This window comes from Empidonax traillii, unplaced genomic scaffold (genome assembly GCF_003031625.1).
Source record: "Empidonax traillii isolate 1590-97213 ecotype Southwest subspecies unplaced genomic scaffold, ASM303162v1 scaffold992:size1346157, whole genome shotgun sequence".
NCBI classification, from domain to species: domain Eukaryota; kingdom Metazoa; phylum Chordata; class Aves; order Passeriformes; family Tyrannidae; genus Empidonax; species Empidonax traillii.
In genome coordinates, this window is record NW_020956185.1 from 885,377 (window position 1) to 904,097 (window position 18,721).

General features: G+C 50.9%; 3 protein-coding genes and 1 non-coding gene across 6 annotated transcripts; 2 read left to right on the forward strand and 2 right to left on the reverse strand.

The window, feature by feature from the left end:
• Nucleotides 1-238: 238 nt before the first annotated feature.
• TRNAS-GCU lies at nt 239-320 on the forward strand. The gene has a single exon. It is a non-coding gene; the product is annotated as a tRNA-Ser (tRNA).
• Nucleotides 321-1,626: 1,306 nt separating this feature from the next.
• On the reverse strand, nt 1,627-5,489 carry RPUSD2 (RNA pseudouridine synthase domain containing 2). The gene is made up of 3 exons (XM_027903742.1): nt 5,074-5,489; nt 4,438-4,734; nt 1,627-3,204 (listed from the first exon to the last, which is right to left on the reverse strand). Exons 1-3 carry the CDS (start codon nt 5,455-5,457, stop codon nt 2,371-2,373), a joined length of 1,515 nt encoding a protein of 504 aa, XP_027759543.1. The 5' UTR covers nt 5,458-5,489; the 3' UTR covers nt 1,627-2,370.
• A 665-nt stretch (nt 5,490-6,154) lies between these two features.
• Nucleotides 6,155-10,514, reverse strand: LOC114067958 (protein-L-isoaspartate(D-aspartate) O-methyltransferase-like). Its single transcript, XM_027903756.1, has 9 exons — nt 10,487-10,514; nt 10,272-10,406; nt 9,578-9,682; nt 9,270-9,301; nt 8,744-8,848; nt 8,004-8,124; nt 7,784-7,869; nt 6,829-6,998; nt 6,155-6,535 (listed from the first exon to the last, which is right to left on the reverse strand). Exons 2-9 carry the CDS (start codon nt 10,384-10,386, stop codon nt 6,523-6,525), a joined length of 747 nt encoding a protein of 248 aa, XP_027759557.1. The 5' UTR covers nt 10,387-10,406; nt 10,487-10,514; the 3' UTR covers nt 6,155-6,522.
• A 113-nt stretch (nt 10,515-10,627) lies between these two features.
• CCDC32 (coiled-coil domain containing 32) lies at nt 10,628-14,998 on the forward strand. 3 transcript variants are annotated; one of them, XM_027903764.1, is made up of 4 exons: nt 10,628-10,686; nt 11,043-11,280; nt 12,026-12,182; nt 13,736-14,998. In XM_027903764.1, exons 2-4 carry the CDS (start codon nt 11,052-11,054, stop codon nt 13,872-13,874), a joined length of 525 nt encoding a protein of 174 aa, XP_027759565.1. In that variant the 5' UTR covers nt 10,628-10,686; nt 11,043-11,051; the 3' UTR covers nt 13,875-14,998. The 3 variants fall into 3 exon arrangements, with proteins under 3 accessions (XP_027759565.1, XP_027759566.1, XP_027759567.1); XM_027903765.1 differs by lacking the exon at nt 10,628-10,686 and adding an exon at nt 10,826-10,925; XM_027903766.1 differs by lacking the exon at nt 10,628-10,686 and adding an exon at nt 10,935-10,958.
• Nucleotides 14,999-18,721: the final 3,723 nt, after the last annotated feature.

Below are 18,721 nucleotides of genomic sequence, written 5' to 3' on the forward strand. Positions count from 1 at the left end.
CTGCCATTTCGCCGCCGCCCGCTTGCCCGCTCGCCCGCAGCCGCGGTGACGAGGGCGGCGCGGTGCCGCACGGGCTGCGCGGAGTGCCCGGTCCTCGTGGGGCGGCCTCGCTCCGCGCTGCGGCCGCGCCGGTTTCGCGCGGCCGCCGGTGCCGCGCGGGGGAAAGCGGCGTGAGAGATAAGATGGCGGGGGCGGTGGGCGCGCTTCCTTATAGGCCGGGCGAGGGGAAGGCTGCCATGACGAGGTGGCCGAGTGGTTAAGGCGATGGACTGCTAATCCATTGTGCTCTGCACGCGTGGGTTCGAATCCCATCCTCGTCGACAAGTAACTTTTCTCCCTAAATATATTTTTTTTTGCCCCCCATTCCTGCTACAACCACGTTCCCTCAGATATGCGGAATTCCCGCCTCTCCCCTCAGGGAGAAGGGGAAGCAGAGATGCCGCCCAGGACAGCCAGAATGGAGCATCCTGAGGGATTCAGGGACACAGCCAGGAGTGTCCTGAGGGATTTAGGGGACACAGCTAGAATGAAGTGTAAAGACAGGATTATAGAATCATTTAAGATGGAAAAGACCTTTAAGATCAAGTCCAACCCTTCACCCAGCACTGCCAAGGTGTATCCAAATAAAGCTGTACGAGGGAACTGAATTCTTCTAGGACCTACATTTTGTACAGAAAAGTTTCTGCCCAAAAGCAGGACCCAGTATTTACCTCAGATCCCACCTGATAAGGGAATTTATCACAGGACATCTCCAAGAGTGACATCTTCCCTGCTAACAAAAAAGCGAACACTGTTTTAATTTTAAATAAAATTAAATACAATGCAGCTGGTGGTAGGATCCTTGCGAAATCAAGCCTAAATCTGCCTTGTTCAAAGTATCTTACAAACAGAAGCCCAGGGTTTTCTTGACCAGGAATAAAAAGATGCCAAAGGGCAGCAATTATTCCAGGAAAAAGGGAAAAGGCAGAACTGAGCTCCAGTTCCTCATAAGGCCCTTTGGCCCCAGCCTCCATCTACCAGCCCAAATCAGGAAAATTCCTTTCAAGGGCTTATTTCTTGCAAAAATTTCTTACTAAACACCTCCCACTGTAACTTGGGACACCTCAAAGAGTAATTTAACTGCTGTCCCTAAATCTTTCCCCTTACTCCTGCATCCAAATCCAGTAACAGCAGCAGCCACCCTTTTTTATAGACTGAAGGTGCCCAAGTTTCATTTAGTTCCATGAAATGTGTATTTCAACGCATGAAAAATTTAAAGAACACTGATTTTTACCATCATCTCTCCAAATATCTGTGATTAAAGTAGAATGTGAAAGAACAAAGCTCAAACCCGAGTGAATTTTTATGGAAATATTCAACACATCAGCTGGATGATCCAGCGGAGAAAGAAATCACGTGGCTCCTTTGAGCTACTGGAAGTAAGCACTGGATTATTCTGGCTTGGTACCCACATCCTGATCCTGGTGACATCAAGTGACTTTAGAAGGAAAGTTTTCATTTCTAAGGGAAAAATACCTGAGGTCCCCTAAATTATTATAACAAGCCTCCCAGAGGCCAAGAATCGACTGTGTAAACACTAGTGAAAATAAGAGCTATAGTGGTATTTATCATTTTGGGAATATATTCATATAGAATTATTTTTAATAAGTATTCTGGTTCATAGAGCAGCTTTTGTGTATCTTGAAAAGTGATTGTCACACTGAAGTGATATTAAGCAATAATACCTTAAAGACAAAATCTGGGGACCAATACCTCCAAAACCAGGCCCAATATCAAGACATCAGCAACCAGAACAACTAAACTTTATAAATTAAATAATTATTTGAATGAATATTGGCAGATGAATTTTAAAGGCAAGTTGACCTTGCTGACAAACAGCAGGCACAAAACAAGTTGGGATCACAGTGCTCTGGTTTTACCTCACAGCGCTCTCAGTGATAATATTTGAGTTTTAAAATCAATCTGACAATAAAACACCGTAAAAATAGGGAGTTTTATGATATGACATCCAGCGGCTCATATTTTAAGACAAAGGAACCCGGCAGGCAAACCAGTTATTGACTTTTAGTGCATGCACTTCATTATCCATGTGGATAATTGATCCAGAATCCATCGAGACGAAGGCAAAGCTGCCTGTGACCAGCAGAGTTTGGTCTTTGTTGCCCTCAAGTACCAGTTCACTAAGGGGCAACATAAACCTCACATAAACCCTATTTCCCTGCTCATTTTCCACAGTGTCGGAAGTCAGGACAGAATGATCCTTCCCACCCCAGCTCCAGGCAGTTTGTTCACATCACTGAAAAGTCAATCTTTGGTCTTCCTGAGCTGCTTTCCCAGCCAGCAGTGTCCACAGGTGTCGGATATCCCTGGTCATTCCTCCCAGTCATCCATTGCCCACTCGGGCATGCTGGAGCAATACTCAAACCCTGCTCCCTTGTAGCGCAGGGCGTGCAGGAACATCACCAGCTCCTTGGGAGAAGGGTCCCGCCTGCTCATCCTACACTCCACACATAAAGGGTCCTTCTCTTCCCAACCTTTCTGTCCCGTTTGCCCATCCTGATTCCCACATGAGCCGAGCTCTTTGTCTTTCTCAAGCATTTCCAGGTTGGTATCAGGGTTCGGTGGACAAGCTGCTATGTCATTCCTCTCAGGATCCTTCTCGTCCTTCTGAGGATCCTTTGCATCCCTCTCAGGATCCTTCGCATCCTCAGCAGGGCAGGAATTCCCATTTACAGGATCAGCCTCTGCAGACTTAGTGCAGTCACCTGAATCCCCACAGTCTTTGCTTTCACCACCAGAGTTCAAGTCCTCCTCCGAAATACCCAAGATCTCCAGGCTCTGCTTGGAACGATGCTCCTCCACCAGCGCCTTCAGGAGTTCCTCATCCGTTTTTCCGATCTTCCCGCCCTTCCCCCTGTCAGGGCCCCACGCTTCCATGTTATAGATGGGATCGTTGACAATGGGGTGCCCCAGATACTGGAGGTGCACCCGGATCTGGTGCGTGCGGCCCGTGTGGGGCAGACACTTGACCACGCTGGTCCTCCCGTTGTAGCTGAGCCTCTGGAAGATGGTTTTGCAGGGTTTCCCTTTGGGATCCACGCGGCACACTCCCACTTTGTAGGAGACGACCAGGATGGGCTCCTCACACACCACCTCGTGCTCTGGGAACTCCCCCACCACTCGGCAGACGTATTCCTTCTCCAGCTACCAGGAGACAAAAAGAGGAAGGTTCAGGAAACATAGCAGAAAATACACCCAGGCCCCATCCTCACTCCTCCTCCCCTTTCCCTTCCATGAAATACATCCACAGGAAACATTTCATTACAATAGGGAAGGGGAAAAAAAATTAAATGAGCTATTCAAAGCCAAATTCCCTTTACACTTTCCCCAGTTAGCTGGAGAAAGGGTCTGGCTTTTTTTCCTCATATTATATCCAGGAGCCACCTCTCTGCAACCTTTGGTTTACAGCCCTATAGCCAGTCCTTGAAAGAGTTTTGTCTGGGTCAAGAGACTCTGGAAAAATGGGAATTCGAAAACTGAAAGACTGGATGATTGATCTGCGTCCACACACAAACAAACCTGCTCTCTAACTGGCTTGCATGATCCCAGTCAGTCTGTACAGTCCCTTGGGACAGTCCCTTAGGGAAGGAGGTCCCTCCCAGTCTAATATTCCCAAAATCAGTGAAATGGTTAGGGGTTTCAATCTAATACTTGCCATTAATATTACCAAATGTTTCGATCTAATATAATCAAAATCAATTAAACTTCAAGGAGATCCCTTCCAATGCAATATTACCAGAATCAACTGAATTTTCAGGAGACCTCTTCACTATTACTAAATTCAATTAAATTCCCAAATTCAATTAAAGTTTCAGGAGATCCTTTTCAATTTAATATTACCGAATCCAATTAAATTTTTTAGGAGATCCCTTCTAATCTGATACTACCAAAATCAGTTCAGTTTTTAGGGTTTTCAATCTAGTATTTTCAATCTGAAATTACCAAATTCATTTAAATTTTCAGGAGATCCCTTTCAATAGAGCATTACCAAAATCAGTTAAAATGTTTAGGGTTTTCAACTTAATATTTTCAACCCACTACTACCAAAATCAACTAAGTTTTGAAGACATCCCTTCCAAGCCAATACTACCAAAACCAGTTAGATTTTGAGGAGATCCCTTCCAAGCCAATACTATCAAGCTCAATTAAATTTTGAGGAAATCCCTTCCAAGCCAATACTATCAAGCTCAATTAAATTTTCGCTCTGTCTTTATCCTGCTAAAGGACGAGAAGCACCAAGAGGTTAAGAACAACAACTCGACCATAAGCTGTTCAGGGAACTCGTGCTTGTTCAGACCCCAAATCCGACTGATTTTTGGCCAAACCTGCTGCAGGAGAACACGGTACAAACGACTCCCGGCCCCGCTGCTCTCTGACCTGCCTCTCCCGGACCTGCTCGTCGATCCTCTTGGACGCGGCCGCGGTCTTGGCGAACATGAGGACACCCGAGGTCATGCGGTCCAGGCGGTGCAGGGTGTGCAGCTCCGTCAGCCCGTGCTCCTTGCCCAGGATGAAGATGACGGTGTTGTGCCGGAACCTGCCGCAGGGGTGCACGGGCAGCGAGGAGGGCTTGTCCACCACCACCACCTCCTCGTCCTCCGCCAGGATGCGGAGGGGCTGGGCGGTGACCGGCGGCTCGTGCCGGTGCACCGTGTTCCTCAGGAAGTCGTTGTTCTGCGGGGAATACGGGCGGTCAGCCGGGATCCAGCCTGTGGACACCCCCCCTTCCCCCCGGGGCTTGATATTGTGTGTTTGGGGGATGGGGGGGGGGGGAATCAAAGCCCTTCCCTCCTGGCCCCCTGGATTTGGATAATAACAGAGCGTGTCCCCGCATGAATCCCGTAGCATATATTCCCATTCCCAGGGGCTGAGCGGGAACCTGTTGGGCACACCAGGAGCTGGAGGACCCACGCACCCCCAACCCCGCAGGGGCAGGGATTCCCCGGGAGCGCCGACGGTCCCGTCCAACCCTTCCCCGGGGCTATCTGACCGCGGGGCCCGGGGGTCGCGTACCTTGAGCACGACGTGCAGGTCACGGACGGGCTCCTCGTTGAGGCGCAGGCGGCCGGCCCGGGCGGCGGCGCGGTAGAAGTCGAGGGGCTGCGCGCGGAACTCGGTGTCGAAGACGTGCAGGAGGCTGCGCCCGACCCAGCGGCCCTTGCAGTAGGTGCGGAAGTCGAAGTAGTAGGGGCGCACCTTGCGCAGCCCGCCCTCGAAGTAGTACGAGGTCTCGGCGAAGTGCTCGGCGCCGAAGCTCACGCCGGTACTCAGCTTCCGTGGCGGCGGCACGTACCGCTCGCCGCCCGCCAGCCGCCGCTTCTTGGCGGCCGGCGCCGCTCCCTCCTTGCCCGGCTCCTCGTCCCGGGCCCCACCGGGCCCCGGTCCCGGCTCGGCCATGGCCCCGCGGGGCGGGCTGGGGGGCGGACGGGCCCCGCGCACCCACGTGGCACGCAGCGCGCGGCGCAGGCCAGCACGCATCACTGCGCGCGCCGCGGAGCGGCCAATCGGAGCGGCGCATCGCCGCGAGGCCACGCCCCCAGCAGGGCCTGCCCCTTTCCCGCCCTTTTGCCGCTCCTCCCCCGTCCCCCCCCTTCCCCAATCGCCTCAGGAGGGCGCGGGACAGGGCGGGAGCGGCAGCGCCGTCATTTACTTTTATTTACCGCCTTTATTTACCTCAAAGCAGTCTCCTCCTCGGAACTGTCCCACTAGTGAGCCCCGAGCCTCACCGCAGTCCGCCGGCCCCTCGTGAGCCTTCGCGGTCACTGCCAGCGGGAGGGGCACGGCAGGGAAAAGCCGAAAAATGAGCATTTTTCATAACCCCAGACACGGAAAAGCCAAGAATTGCGCTTTTTTTCTTAAGACCGGAATTTTTCATAACCCCAAACAGGGAAAAAAAAAAAAAAAAAAAGGCCAGGAAATTAGCACTTTTCTTAGCCCTGAACAGAAAAAAAGCCCCAAACCCACAAGTAATTAGCATTTTTCATAACCCCAAACAGAAAAAAAATCAAAAGAAATGAGAATTTTTTCCTTAACCCCAAAATTCAGTGTTGCTGCCCAGAATTCCCATAATTAAAAACACACAAATCAGTCTCACTGCTCTGAGACACTAATTGTGACTTCTTTTCACCAAGCGTTAAGCAGAGTAGTCGATATTAAAGTTGTTTTAGTGAAGGTTTAAGTACTCCTGTCTGCTTTTGGAATTCTCTGATGTTATCTATAGTTTATTGGAGAGGGTAGCTGGAGTTACCCGGATCCGCTCCCTGGAAGCTGCTGCGGCCTCCAAGAGCCTCCTCTGGTCCTGCCCTCGTTCTCCATCCCTCCAGAATGAGCTCTGCTGAAGCAGAACTTCCCTTCATCCATGGATAAAATTTCCGTTAAAAAGCAAAACCATACCGACCATCTACAGGCCTAAGTCCCACTCATGAGCTTTCTGAGGGGCCTTTAGGGATATCCATCCGTGTGTCAGAGTTCATCCCTGAGGCAAAGAAAAACCAACAGTTACTACTCGTGGCCCTCATCAGCTCCACGACGGCATCACACTGGGTTTACAAACACACACACGCTCCAGTAAATGAGGAAATAAATTTGGTAAGCCCTATCCAAGGGGAAACACCCCCTTGTTCTCCTGCTCTGCCAAGCTGTTTCCTTCTCTTTGTTTTTTTTTTTTACATCTGCCAGGGATCCAGGACTCGGTCAGCAAAGCCGAGGAAGAGCAAGCAGAGGGACAGATGAAGAAGGAACGTTCCTCAGGGAAGAGCAGATCTTTACCGAGGCCACTGCTTTTCCTTGTCAGTCAGAGGGACATAGATGACGCCCATAAGCTGGGTCTCCACGATGCGCCCATCGCTGGTTTTGTCATACTGCATCAGCACCTGGTTCGCTTCCTCGGGCCCCACGGGCAGGATCAGCCTCCCGCCCGGCTTCAGCTCGTTCAGCAGCTGGGAAAACACAGGAACCCGAGTCAGCACGTTCAAAATGACACAACCTTCCTAAGGACTTCTCTAATTGTTTTAATTAGTCATAATTGCCTCTGCAGCCGGCATTTAGCGAGGCTGCTCACAGGCTGCTCTTGTGGGAATGTGGCTTGGGAAAACAACTAGAGCTTTAAGCTGTGCTAGAACAGCTGTAACCAACCTTGATGTGCTTCAATGGGCAAAGCCTGGGGGAGAGTAATATTGGATATACTGCTGAAACTGGACACAGGGAATGCTGAATTTATGCACCACAAGGACATTTTGCAGAACCCTGAGATGAAGAAGAAACTAACAAAGACAATTCAGCAATTGTACTGAAACCTTCTCTACCCTAAAAGATAAGAAAAAGACTGAAAATGTGGAATAATTAGCGTGAGAAGCGAGAAATCAATAGAAGATAGAATAGTAATTAATGAAGAGAATTACATAACTTATAGCCCAAGAACAGTAATTTGTTTGCTAAAATGTTTAAGTAGTGAAAAGTGGGTGTGCATTTAGGTGGAGTATCCCCATGCACTCAGTGCTGTGAATAAAATAATGCCTCCTTCCTAATACTGAAAATAGTGTCAGAGAGTTTGATTTATCCCAACGTTTTTGGCGACGAGCAGAGCTCAAAAAATAGAGAGACGCTGGGAATAAGCCACGCCGGAAAGGTCACGACAAAAAAGAAGCTTCTAGTGGGCCCCTAATTAGTGTTCTCACAAAAAAAAAATAAAAGAGGTAGAGACACCCAGTAGGGCCACTCTCACCTCCTTGGGGACGGTCGCTGCGGCCGCTCCAACGTGGATTGCATCGTACGGAGCCTCCTCGGGGTATCCCTGCCTGCCGTCTCCAACTGCAGTGGGGAAAACACACAGGGAAGATTTGTTCTCCTAGCAACTCAGAGCACCGACACAGACTGGAACGACTTCAGGGAGCAGAGCTGAGGCGTTCCCAGAGAGGACAACCCCGGGATTGCACAGAACTCACCCACGAGCTTCACACGGCCGGAGCTGAGCAGCGTTGGATCGTCTTCTTGGACATTCCGGATGGATTCGTGCACCAGCTCCTTGATGTGCTCCACTCCCACAGCTTTCCCTGTCGGGCCAGTCTGGAAAGAGCAACATCAGTCCAACACCTGGCACCTCCCATATCAAAGAGAGGTGTTTGATGGAGCAGGTTTTGGTGGGAATTGGGAGAGCTGGAATAAGCTCCAGAGCAGAGTTTCTGAACAGGAGGTGCAAACACTCTTGATTTGAAGGCTGAGTAGTCTCTCAGCTGCTTAAGGGATACACAGACACTGTCCATGGGGATTCCCAGTAGTCCTTAACTGCCAAGTCTCCAAGGATTCCCAGTAATCTTTCATTGCCAGAGAAATCATTATTTGGTAGAATTAGCAGCTTCCATGGCAAGTTCTTGACTAATTACCCTCCTGAGTAACTTGACCAGCTTTCTAACACTTCACAGCAAATAATTCCAGGAGTTTAGAAAACAAGGAAACAGACTGTAATGAAGACATAAACTAAAAGGAACCCACAATGGATTTGCACTGTGGATATACACACAAAATATCTCAGGGCAGATACAGCCTCCATTTAGATCCCTAAAAAGTATTTTTTTTTCGCTACAGGCTGGTCTGGGAAGAGTGTCCCCTTCCTCCCACCTCCTGCTCTCCCCATCGAAAGCACATTCCTGCTGTCCGAGCTGGGAATGGGGTGCTGTGAGCTCACCATCCTGGCGAAGCACGCGGTGAGGTATCCGCTTCCAGATCCCACGTCCAGCGCCTTGGCACCTTCCACCAGCTGATCCTTGAGCAGTTCCAGGGCATGGGCATGCTGTGTGGACATGGAGGTGGGAAGCATCCCGGGTTAGTCTCCTCTGCTACCACTTTTCCTTGTTCTCCGATTTAATCCCAGCACACTGGGCCTTGTGCCTGACGCTTCCAGAGCGAAACTCAAGGGTCAGACCTGGAAGGTCTTTTGGCAAGAGCACACTTAGGAAGAGGCTCAGGAATTACATGTGAAACAGCAGGGAAAAAAATGCACAACACAGAATTCCCATCTGAGTGCACTTCTAAAGCAACTGAAAGATTACAAGGGAAACTCCTCTTAAAAACAAAAAAAATCCCTAAAGAAACTAGCAGGATAATCGTGTGCATGGGATGTTCAACTTCTGTACTTGAAAAAAAATGAAATATAATAAGAGAAATAAACAATTCCCTCTATTTCTGTTTGAAGTGAAGAGTTTTCATCTTACCATGTGTGGGGCGCTGATCGTGGCCTTGTAGCCTAAAAGGAATCAGGTGACAAAGTTATTTGATAAAGAATAAAATTACCCACGGGAACAGTCCTTAATTCTCCCACACCTTGCCCTAAAAACAGAATTTCACAGAATCCCAGGATGGTTTGGGTTGGAAGGGACCTTAAAGCTCATCTCATTCCACCCCCTGCCATGGGCAGACACACCTTCCACTAGCTCAGGATGTCCAAGCCCCCTCCAACCTGGCCTTGGACACTTCCAGGGATGGGGACTCCATAGCTAGAGCTTTTCCCCAAATGACTCACCAATGGATTGAGGAGAATCCATGTATGGGTAATACTTGATGTAGTGACCTCTGTCCGTGGCCAACAGCACATCGAAGACTCGCTGGGACTTAACAATTCCTTTTTCTGGGAAGGAAGGAAGAGAGATAGGCAGGACTGAAACCCTCAGCACTCCAGCAAGAAGAGATCTGGAAGGGGAAGCACAGTTCAGGGAGTACAGGGATCTGGGGGAGTTCAGCCTTAACGAGAGATGTGAGAGGAACAGAAAACAAACGCCAATGAAAGGACATCCTGTCCCATTTCCACTACGGTCCCAGCCAGCAGCCCATCCCCAGAGGGTGGTGGTGACCTGCATCCACATTTCTGGCACTGCCAAGTGTAATGGGGGAGAAATGGAGTCACACTGCCCTCCGAAAAGGTGGGTCCTGGGTGTCCAGGACACTCGGCAGAACCCGCAGGCTCCGAGCTGCAACTCCTTAAAGGGCGTCACACACTTCCAGAGGCAGGGAAGGAAGGCGTGCAGAGGCTTTCCTGCCCCTTCTGGCACAACACCTTGTTCTCTGGTTATAAATAGAACGAGTTCAGGCTGGGACAAAGGCGGAATTCAGGAATATCAACCCCAGCCCTTCAGAGCGAACAGTGACACACTAAACATCCATACACTGGCATTAAATATCCGTGTAGTGGCATTCCAGCGGATCCTGCTGGGACTCACTGTAGAGGTTGTTGACCAGCTCCGCGTGTGTCTTCCCGCTGGATGTCCAGGCCATGGTCCTGGCGAACAGCAGCCCCATGAGTGCCAGCACCGCGCGGCGCGGCAGGCGGCTCATCCCAAGGGCACGGCAGCGGCCTGCGGAGAGAAGGGGATTCAGAGCCACCCCAAAACTCCCCGTTTCCCACTGTCCCGCCGGGAACGTGACACAGGCTCACCTGCGCCGCCCGGGACAACTTCCGCCCTTCTCCAACATGGCGCCGCGGCAGCGCCAGCGCGCCCCGCCCGCCCCGCCGATCCCCCACGCTGCGGACCAATGGGCGCCTTGTCCCTGCCGGGGACGCGCGGCGATTGGTCAGTCCCGGGCGCTGGGGACGCGCGCGGTGAAGCTGCTGCGGCTTCCCGTGAGCGCCGGGCGGTGAGTGCGGGACCGCCGCGGCCCCTCCGTGGCCCTTCCGTGGCCCCTCCTTGTCCCCTCCGCGGCCCCTCCCTGTCCCCTCCGCGGCCCGGGAAGCGGCGGGGACACGGCGCTCCGCGGGAAGGGGCGGAGGGGGTGCGGTGCCGGCGGGGGACCGCCCATCTGTCCCCCAAGGGGTCTCCCTGGGTGCGACACCCTGGAGCGTGTCATCGCTTCCCAGAGGGCGGCCAGGCTTCCCGGTGGGATGAGAATTCCCCGAAACGCCCGCCGATGTGACCTGGGCCGAGGGAGGCGGGCAGGGGGAGGCCTGGGTGGGGCGTTCTGCTCGGTGCTCACCGTTTATTCCCCCATCCCAGGACTCCAGGATGAGGATGATGGAGAGCGTGGACTCCGTGGTGCCCCGGTCCAGCGAGGACCTCTGGGCCGAGATCTGCTCCTGTCTGCCCCACCCCGAGCTCAAGGACGGCGGCGATGCCTTCACGGACTCTTTCATGGACTCCTACGCCCAGGGTAGCGGATCCAGTGGCTCTTCCCACCCCAACCTGAAGCCCTGGGCACCCCTGAACGACTCCGAGGTGTATCTGGCATCCCTGGGTGAGTGTACCCCGCCGCTGGGGGGCCTGGTGACACCTCTGTCTGCGTGGCAGTGCTCTGGGCACAAGGTCCCCCAACTATTCCATGAGGAATCTGACTCCTTTCCCCTACTGCACTCTTGCAGCAGATGTGAAGCTCACTCAGAGCTTCTTCAGCTTGGCCACAGAAAGCAACTTTTTATCAAGTAAAAGCTAAAAGATTTGGGCTTTAAACCCCCCCCCCCCCAATAAGTTAGAGGCTGCACACAGCAACAAGGCAGGAGGAATGGGTGGCAGAAGTGGCTCTTTAAGCTTTTATTTCTGCTTAAGCTTCCATCTTGCCTTCATTGCTGTTTTACAGTGCACTAAGCAGTGCAGTGAGTGTAATTTATGTTCCCATTTGCATGAAAATTACGGGAACTCAGTGCCTGCGAGTTCTGTGCCCTCCTGTGTGATTTCATGGAAACTGAGCAGTAACTGTGCAAGTTATTAAAACCCAAAATGGGCAGAGTTAACTGATTGCATAAACCTTATTTCCTTCAGAAGCATCACCTAAAAATATCTTGTGGATATGTAAGAAACAGAATCGTGCAGGCTTGAAATACAGGGGTGGAAATTCCTTTTAAAATAGAAATTAGCCTTGAAAAGTTAATTCAGCTTACTTTTTTTTTTGATACAGAAGTCCAGATCCTTCTCTTCTTTCCCTTCAGAAACAAACAAACAAACAAACAACAAAAATTAAATAAAGACCCCTCCTCTTTTCACAGAGAGAAGACTGATGAGGATCAAGGGCTTGTCCCAGGAGGTGACCTCCAAGGACATGCTGCGCACGCTGTCCCAGGCCAAGAAGGAATGCTGGGACAGGTTCCTGCAGGAGAAGTTCGAGGCGGAATGTTACGTGGAGGGCCACGATGCTGACGAGAGGTAACGAGCGAGTCGGGGAGAAGGGATCGACAGTCACCTCTTAAAACCCAGAGTAAGGTTTTGTCAGGGCATTATGGGGAAATCCCACCTCCCTGCAGCTCCCAGAGTCTGCCACGGGCTTTCTGAAGGATTTTGGGAATGCCCCTTTGGCTTGGGCTAGAGGGAACGCACGGAGCACGTGGGGTAGGGAAGGAATGGAGCAGAGGAATGTCCTGTGTATCTCAGGTTGGGATTTAGGGGTCGTTACAGGGTTGATGCCACTCCTGGGATGAGATTTCCCCTCCATGCCTCTCTTACAGCGCTGCTCTCCCACCCATTACCTTCTCCTGGATGATGAAGGAATTAAGATGAGAGTCCTCTTCCTCAGCAGTCTCCCATTCCCAATCACTTGGAATGCACTCCAAATTCCTCCTTTCTCAGCTGACATTTTCCATGATTGCTTCTGGCTGACAGTCTCTCCCTTGAAGAAAATCTACTTAAGCCAGTTTGGGACTTAACTATGAAAAATAATCCGTTTTTATAAGGAGGTTTCAGAGTCTTACTGTGGCCAGATAACTTCAGTGGGATTTATATTTAAAACCAAGCCTTTATGTCCTCTTTCTACTGTTTTTAAAGGCCAGGGATGTTATCCATGAAAGAATTTTAGTCCCTAGAATTTGGCTATGAAGTTAGAGGTCACTCCTGAATGGTACAGAAGTTTGAGTCTCACCCACCAATGTAATTAAACAAGCCTTAACTTTTAAGCACACAGAACTCTGTTATTAGATTTTTAGGGTTATATATGTTCTTTAGCCTTCTGGTGTTACTAACACACACAGTTTTGGATGTGCTTCCTGCTTTGGCTTCGTGCCCTTCCCTTCCCCCCTGTATTTCCTGATCTTCATCGCAAAGAAGCAGTTTGGGGCTGGGTTGGTTTGAAAACAAGTGGTTTTTTTTTTTTTTTTTTGTTCCAGCCCAGAAAGCTGGAAAGGCATGGAATGGTTTGGGTTGGAAGGGATCTTAAAGGGCATCTCATTCCACCCCCTGCCATGGGCAGAGACACCTTCCAGTAGCCCAGGTTGCTTCCAAGCCCTGTCCAACCTGGCCTTGGACACTTCCAGGGATCCAGGGGCAGCCACAGCTCCTCTGGGCAACCTGTGCCAGGGCCTCACTACCCTCACAGGGAAGGATTTCTTCCCAGTATCCCATCTAACCCTGCCCTCTGACAGTTTGATTGAGTTGGAATCTTTGGCATCAGAGGCAGAGAACTTCCAAGCACGTAAAGGTTGCAAAGAACCCTTTACACTGAGAAAAATCAAGAGCATAAAACTTTTCTAACCAGAGTGTATAAAGCCCAACTGCAGCAGCATGGCTTTGTAGAATGCTATATTCTGCCTGCTCCTCTGGCATATGGATCAATCCAACTCTAGACTTCACCTGTGGGAAAGGGAATACCCAGAGAGGGGCAGGAATTACCTGTGGAGGCTTTTCCTGTCGCTCCTTCCGCGCATTCCTGCGAGGCTTTGTTGCTGCCTGCTCTCAGTGTGTGTGTCTTTCTCTCTCTGTCCCCTCAGCACTCTGGAGCACCTGAAGCGCTGGCTGCAGCCTGACAAGGTGGCCATCAGCTCCGAGGAGGTGCAGTGCCTCATCCCACCGGAACCGCAGCCAGAGAAGCAGGAGAATGAGGAAGAGCCTCCGGCTGCGGAGCAGTGAGGGTCCCTGGAGCTGCCTCTTGCCCCAGCCCTCAGGAAGTTGTTCCCAGCCGTAGTGGTAACAGGGAGGAGGGCACAGAGCAAATTATCAGCAGTTCAAGAAGCAAAAAGAACCCCCCAACACACAAAATTCCAGGTCTGGAGCTCCAGAGACAGCGACTAACAATGGTAAGGACAAGAGGGGAAGAAGAGCACCTGTGACGCAGCTGAGGCGAAACCCCCACTCTGGTCTTCTCCCAGCCTGCAGCCACCTCATCGTTCCAGCCTGGATGTCGATTGTTGGGAATCCACCAGGAGACACATTAAACAAAAAAAACCAAACAACAAAGCAGTTGTTGAGAGGGATCAGAAAACACCACGGTCTAGAGCAGAGCAGAGAAACCACTGAATCACTTCTTTCTGTCTTCTTCCTGTTTATTACTCACTTGGGCATTTTTTCCTCTCCTGCCAAGTCCACAGGGGTGTTTTCTTCAGATCTTCCCTGTTTCAGTCCGAGTTGGCCCCGAGCTGTGGCTGGAGGAAGACAGATCCTTTTCACCCCTGTGAATTTTGGGACCCTGAAGGAAACTCTCACTGCAGTCAATAAATTGATGTTGTACCTATTTCACATTCCCTAGTACTCCCTAATACCCCTACTTTATTCCCCAAACTCTCTATTATAGACTGGAAGGGGAGTGTTTTTCCTCTTGTTTGTCATTTTGTACCTGTTGTTTATCTCTTCAGCCTCTCTCAAAGAGGATCAGCTGAGATTCTGTATCAAGAAACCAAGAGCGATAACCAGGGAGTCCACAAACAGCTTGTTTTCATCACAGACTCGCATAGAATTCTCTGAATTGAAGTATATTTAGTATTTAATTGGCGTTTTTTACCCCGTTTAGCTCTGCAGAGGGTTATTTCCCTTTACTAATCAAAGGATCTGTAATTCTGTGCTGATTTCTGGTTGATCCGTGTGTTTCCACCTCGGCACCGACACTGGGGGTCGGTAGAGGGAAGCACATGCGCCTGTCAGAGCTCCTGCAGAGAAATTGTGGTTCTAGGGGTTTATCCACGCCAGATTCATCCCGTGTTCCTTATGTTACCTGTCTGGAAATACATTTTTAAGAGTAAATTCTTGCTAGACCTTCCTGGTTTCCTGTCTCTATGTGTAAATGGTGCTGCTCTCCCGGTCACCTCTGGACGGTTTATGTTATTTTATATATTCCTGAAGGTACCTGGGAAAGAAGTGCATCCAAAAGAGCTGTAGCTGACAGAACTGCAGATCCACGTCACCGAGCATTTCCTTTGGACACAGGACCTGAAGGAGTAGTTCTTTCCATTTGTAAAAATCTCATTTCATTTGTAAAAATCATACCCATTCCGGGATTCTCTGACCTGCTCTGTGGAAACACGTAGGGCAAAAGAAAACCAAGCCAAGTGATCATTGCAAAGAGTAAACAATAATTTCCTTAATTAATTCATTCCTTAGATAGAGCTTTTTTTCTGCCTCCCACGTATAATAAATATAATTTAGAATTATTTAATTATAGATCATTACATGATAATATGAAATATAGACTTCGGGTGGGTCTGTACTTAAATCACCATTAAAAAAACCCTCAAAAACTTTTTCACAAGGTCACTGAAACTGTGAAAAGCAGCGTGGTGTGTCCGAGCAGTGTCGCTGCAATTGGTGATGCCACTTGTGGTTTGAGTAGCAAGGACTTTACCTCCAAGCAAAGTAGTTTATTTTAGGAAAAACAAACTCAAACAAACTTTGGGTACAACCAGCAGCCTCACTAAGGGTTGGTTTTTGCTCCCACAGCAACACCAGCGTTCCCATATGTGGAAATAATTCCCACAGAGGAAGGTCACAGAACCACTTAGGTGGGAAAAGCCCTCTGAGATCATCCAGTCCAACCCCAGCTCTTCCAGGGCCACCACTAAACCGTGTCCCTGAGTGCCACATCCGCACGGCTTTTAGATCCTTCTCAGGGCTGGTGACTCCACCACTGCTCTGGACAGCCTGTTTTTTAACAGTTTAACCCAAAAGAGCCATCAGTGACAGAAAAAGGCCAATTCTCAGTCAGTACAGGCAGATCTGCAGCAGTGGTGTCTGAAGGCATCACATCCAGCCCACGAGGCACGAGCACAGACCTGCCAGCAAGACGCAAGGCATGATTTCCCAGGCGTGAAAAATGATTAATCACAAAGGAAACATCAGCCCCCCTTCTCCTTGTATCCCTTAAGGACAGTGGTTTTTACCTTTTTTTTCCACAGGAAGCTGCATTTCTGTGCCCCCTCAGAGGCAAAAAGGGGGTTCCCCATGAGCTTGGGCTGAGGGAATTTGATCCCACGGGAGCACAAGCTGGCAGCACCCTGTGGTGATGCTGAGAATCACAGAATCCCAGCGTAGTTTGTGTTGGAAGGGACCCAAAAGGCCATCTCATTCCGCCCCCTGCCATGGGCAGGGAGACCTCCCACTAGCCCAGGTTGCTCCAAGCCCATTCCAGCCTGGCCATGGACACTTCCAGGGATCCAGGGGCAGCCACAGCTTCTCTGGGCAACCTGTGCCAGGACTGTGCCACCCTCACAGCCAAGAATTCCTTCCCAATATCCCATCTAAACCTTCCCTCCTTCAGCTTATGGCCATTAAACATCCCATCCTGCTTTGGAACTGGCAAGCTCTCAAGGATCTGGGTTAGGAAAACCTGCGGTTCCTTCTGAAAGCCACCCTGGTGACAAAGGAAAGGATAAAATCACAGCCAACTGATTCCTGTCAATCATCTGTACAGGGTGGGAGGGACACTGGGATGCTTCCAGCATCTCCAGCTCTCCAACTGGGAACCATCAGGGTGGGCTGCGGCTTTCCAACCCATTCTTGTACCCCTGAGCCAGGACCCTGGTGCGGGGCATAACGAGCTTTGGGAATAAGAGTGCCTTTTTCTGCAGGGTCTGGAAGCAGCAATGATTAGGTCAAAGAAGGTTTTTCCAGGATAAGCCCAAGCAGAGGGAAGAGCTCAGATTGGGATGAATTAATCACCACCTCACACCAAAACTCTCAATTTTGCAGAGCTTCAGTGACTGCTCTGACAATTTCCACCCCTCTTACCCCCCCAATAAATACCAATGGATGACGAGTATTTTTAATTTTCCCTTATTTAAGTAAGATATGAAAGAAAAGATGAAGAAATCTTGCACGTGGAATCAGAGGCTTCTAAAGAAAATGGAGCTGATGGGCAGCAACAGGCTCTGGATCAGGAGCCAGGTACTGCCCACGGTAAAAATCCATTAACCCTGGACTGCACACTTACCCCAGGGAAAATGGGAAATGCTGCCTCAGGCTTCAAAGAGATGCCTGTGAAGAAGCAAAGTTTGGGTTTCCTTCAATGGAAAAAGAAAAGAAGAAGAGCTAAAAATGACCAACACTGTCCAGCCCTGGTTCCCGCTCTCATTTGGGGCAATTCCCAATGGCTGGGCCACCCTCAGCCCACCCTGTCCTTGCCCCACAACCGCTTTTCCCCCTTTTCCCTCGCCCCCGGGATCCTCCGACGGGGCAGCCGTCGCCGACCCCCGGGAGCGCCGCGCGGTCCCTGCGCCCGCCCCGTCCCCTCCGCGCCTTCCCCTCCTTTCCAGTCTGGGAAATGTCCTGGATGCGGCCCCGCAGCCCCCCCGGGGGGCTCCCTGCCGGGCCGGGGGGCGGGATACGGCTCCACCCGCGATGCGGGGCAGAGGGATGTGCGCGTCCCTCCCCAGTACCTGCAACACCGTGAGAGCGCCGTGAGAGGGAACGTCCTGTTCCTCCGGGACTGAAAGGCTCAGGCAGCGGCAGAGGGAAAGAAAAAAAAAAAAGACAAAGCAAGATTAAAAAAACCCCAACAACACAAAAACCCGGCTGGGAGCGGCGGTGCCGGAGCCTCCCGGTGAACAACACCCCGCGAAGGGAACGCTCCTCCTCATCCTCACGGGAAGAGCGGCGGGCAGCCGCCCGGAGCACCCTGGACCCCCGGCAGGTAAGAGCGCTCCGGGACCGGGACGGAGGGGTCCCTCAGCCAGACCGGGACTCTCCAAAACCCAGCCAGAGCCGCGGGGTTCAGCCAAAACCGGAGTGGGACCCCACAGCTCCTGTGGGGGCGTGAAGCAGAATTAAAGAGTTTAACTGAGCTTCAGAATTTTCATTCTCTAAGTTAACGAGCGTTTCGGCTCCTCGGCTGCAAGTTTCCGGATGATTTTTGTGTTCCTGCCCCGGGCAGGGCACGGGGACCCGGAGCTGTGATACCACAGCGTGCGCTCTGCCTGTGTAGCCGGGGTGCAAAAAACCACAATATCCCTCGGTTAATTACAGGGGTTACTTAATTAATGCTGGTTTGACTCTCCACTGGGGGGAAAAGACTGTTCACATTCCAGTGAGGGGAATGAAACATTAATTTTGACAGTGTGGGGTCCAAGAGGGGAATTCTTCATTTCTACACACTTTCTGCTGGAATATATTTGACCTCATCCCCTCTGTGCTTCTGTGAGTGCTTTTGTGGAGGTTCCTGGGGAGCCAGGCACCCCCTTCCTCCTTCCCTCCCTCAGTTGCTACAGGGAAAGACAGGAGAAGCCAAAGTTCCATGGGTAGTGGAGACATAACCAAGGGGGTGAAACATGGGAGCACAGGTGACGGAAAGGACCCTCCTGCCCAGCCGGGTAGGCGGGAGCTGGCTGACTGGCATGGAATTAGCTGGGGTAAATTAAAAGCAAAGAAATGCAGGAGTGCCTTTTATTTCTGCCTTATGGCAGCACAGCTCCCTCTCCATGAGGCTTCCGGAGCTGCTTTCCTGCCCCAGACTGGCAGCTCCCTGCAGATCTGGGCTGGCTGATTAACCACTT

What these genes read in the sequence shown, in the direction of transcription:
- RPUSD2 (XM_027903742.1), bottom strand. Translation starts at nt 5,457, where the DNA reads ATGGCCGAGCCGGGACCGGGGCCCGGTGGGGCCCGGGACGAGGAGCCG. An exon ending in ACCTGCACGTCGTGCTCAAG is followed by an intron (nt 4,735 to 5,073) that starts GTACGCGACCCC and finishes TATTCCCCGCAG; the next exon opens with AACAACGACTTCCTGAGGAA. An exon ending in AGCAGGTCCGGGAGAGGCAG is followed by an intron (nt 3,205 to 4,437) that starts GTCAGAGAGCAG and finishes GTCTCCTGGTAG; the next exon opens with CTGGAGAAGGAATACGTCTG.
- LOC114067958 (XM_027903756.1), bottom strand. Translation starts at nt 10,386, where the DNA reads ATGAGCCGCCTGCCGCGCCGCGCGGTGCTGGCACTCATGGGGCTGCTG. An exon ending in GGATTCTCCTCAATCCATTG is followed by an intron (nt 9,302 to 9,577) that starts GTGAGTCATTTG and finishes GATTCCTTTTAG; the next exon opens with GCTACAAGGCCACGATCAGC. An exon ending in CCGCGTGCTTCGCCAGGATG is followed by an intron (nt 8,125 to 8,743) that starts GTGAGCTCACAG and finishes TGCTCTTTCCAG; the next exon opens with ACTGGCCCGACAGGGAAAGC.
- CCDC32 (XM_027903764.1), top strand. Translation starts at nt 11,052, where the DNA reads ATGAGGATGATGGAGAGCGTGGACTCCGTGGTGCCCCGGTCCAGCGAG. An exon ending in GGTGTATCTGGCATCCCTGG is followed by an intron (nt 11,281 to 12,025) that starts GTGAGTGTACCC and finishes CTCTTTTCACAG; the next exon opens with AGAGAAGACTGATGAGGATC. An exon ending in GGCCACGATGCTGACGAGAG is followed by an intron (nt 12,183 to 13,735) that starts GTAACGAGCGAG and finishes CTGTCCCCTCAG; the next exon opens with CACTCTGGAGCACCTGAAGC.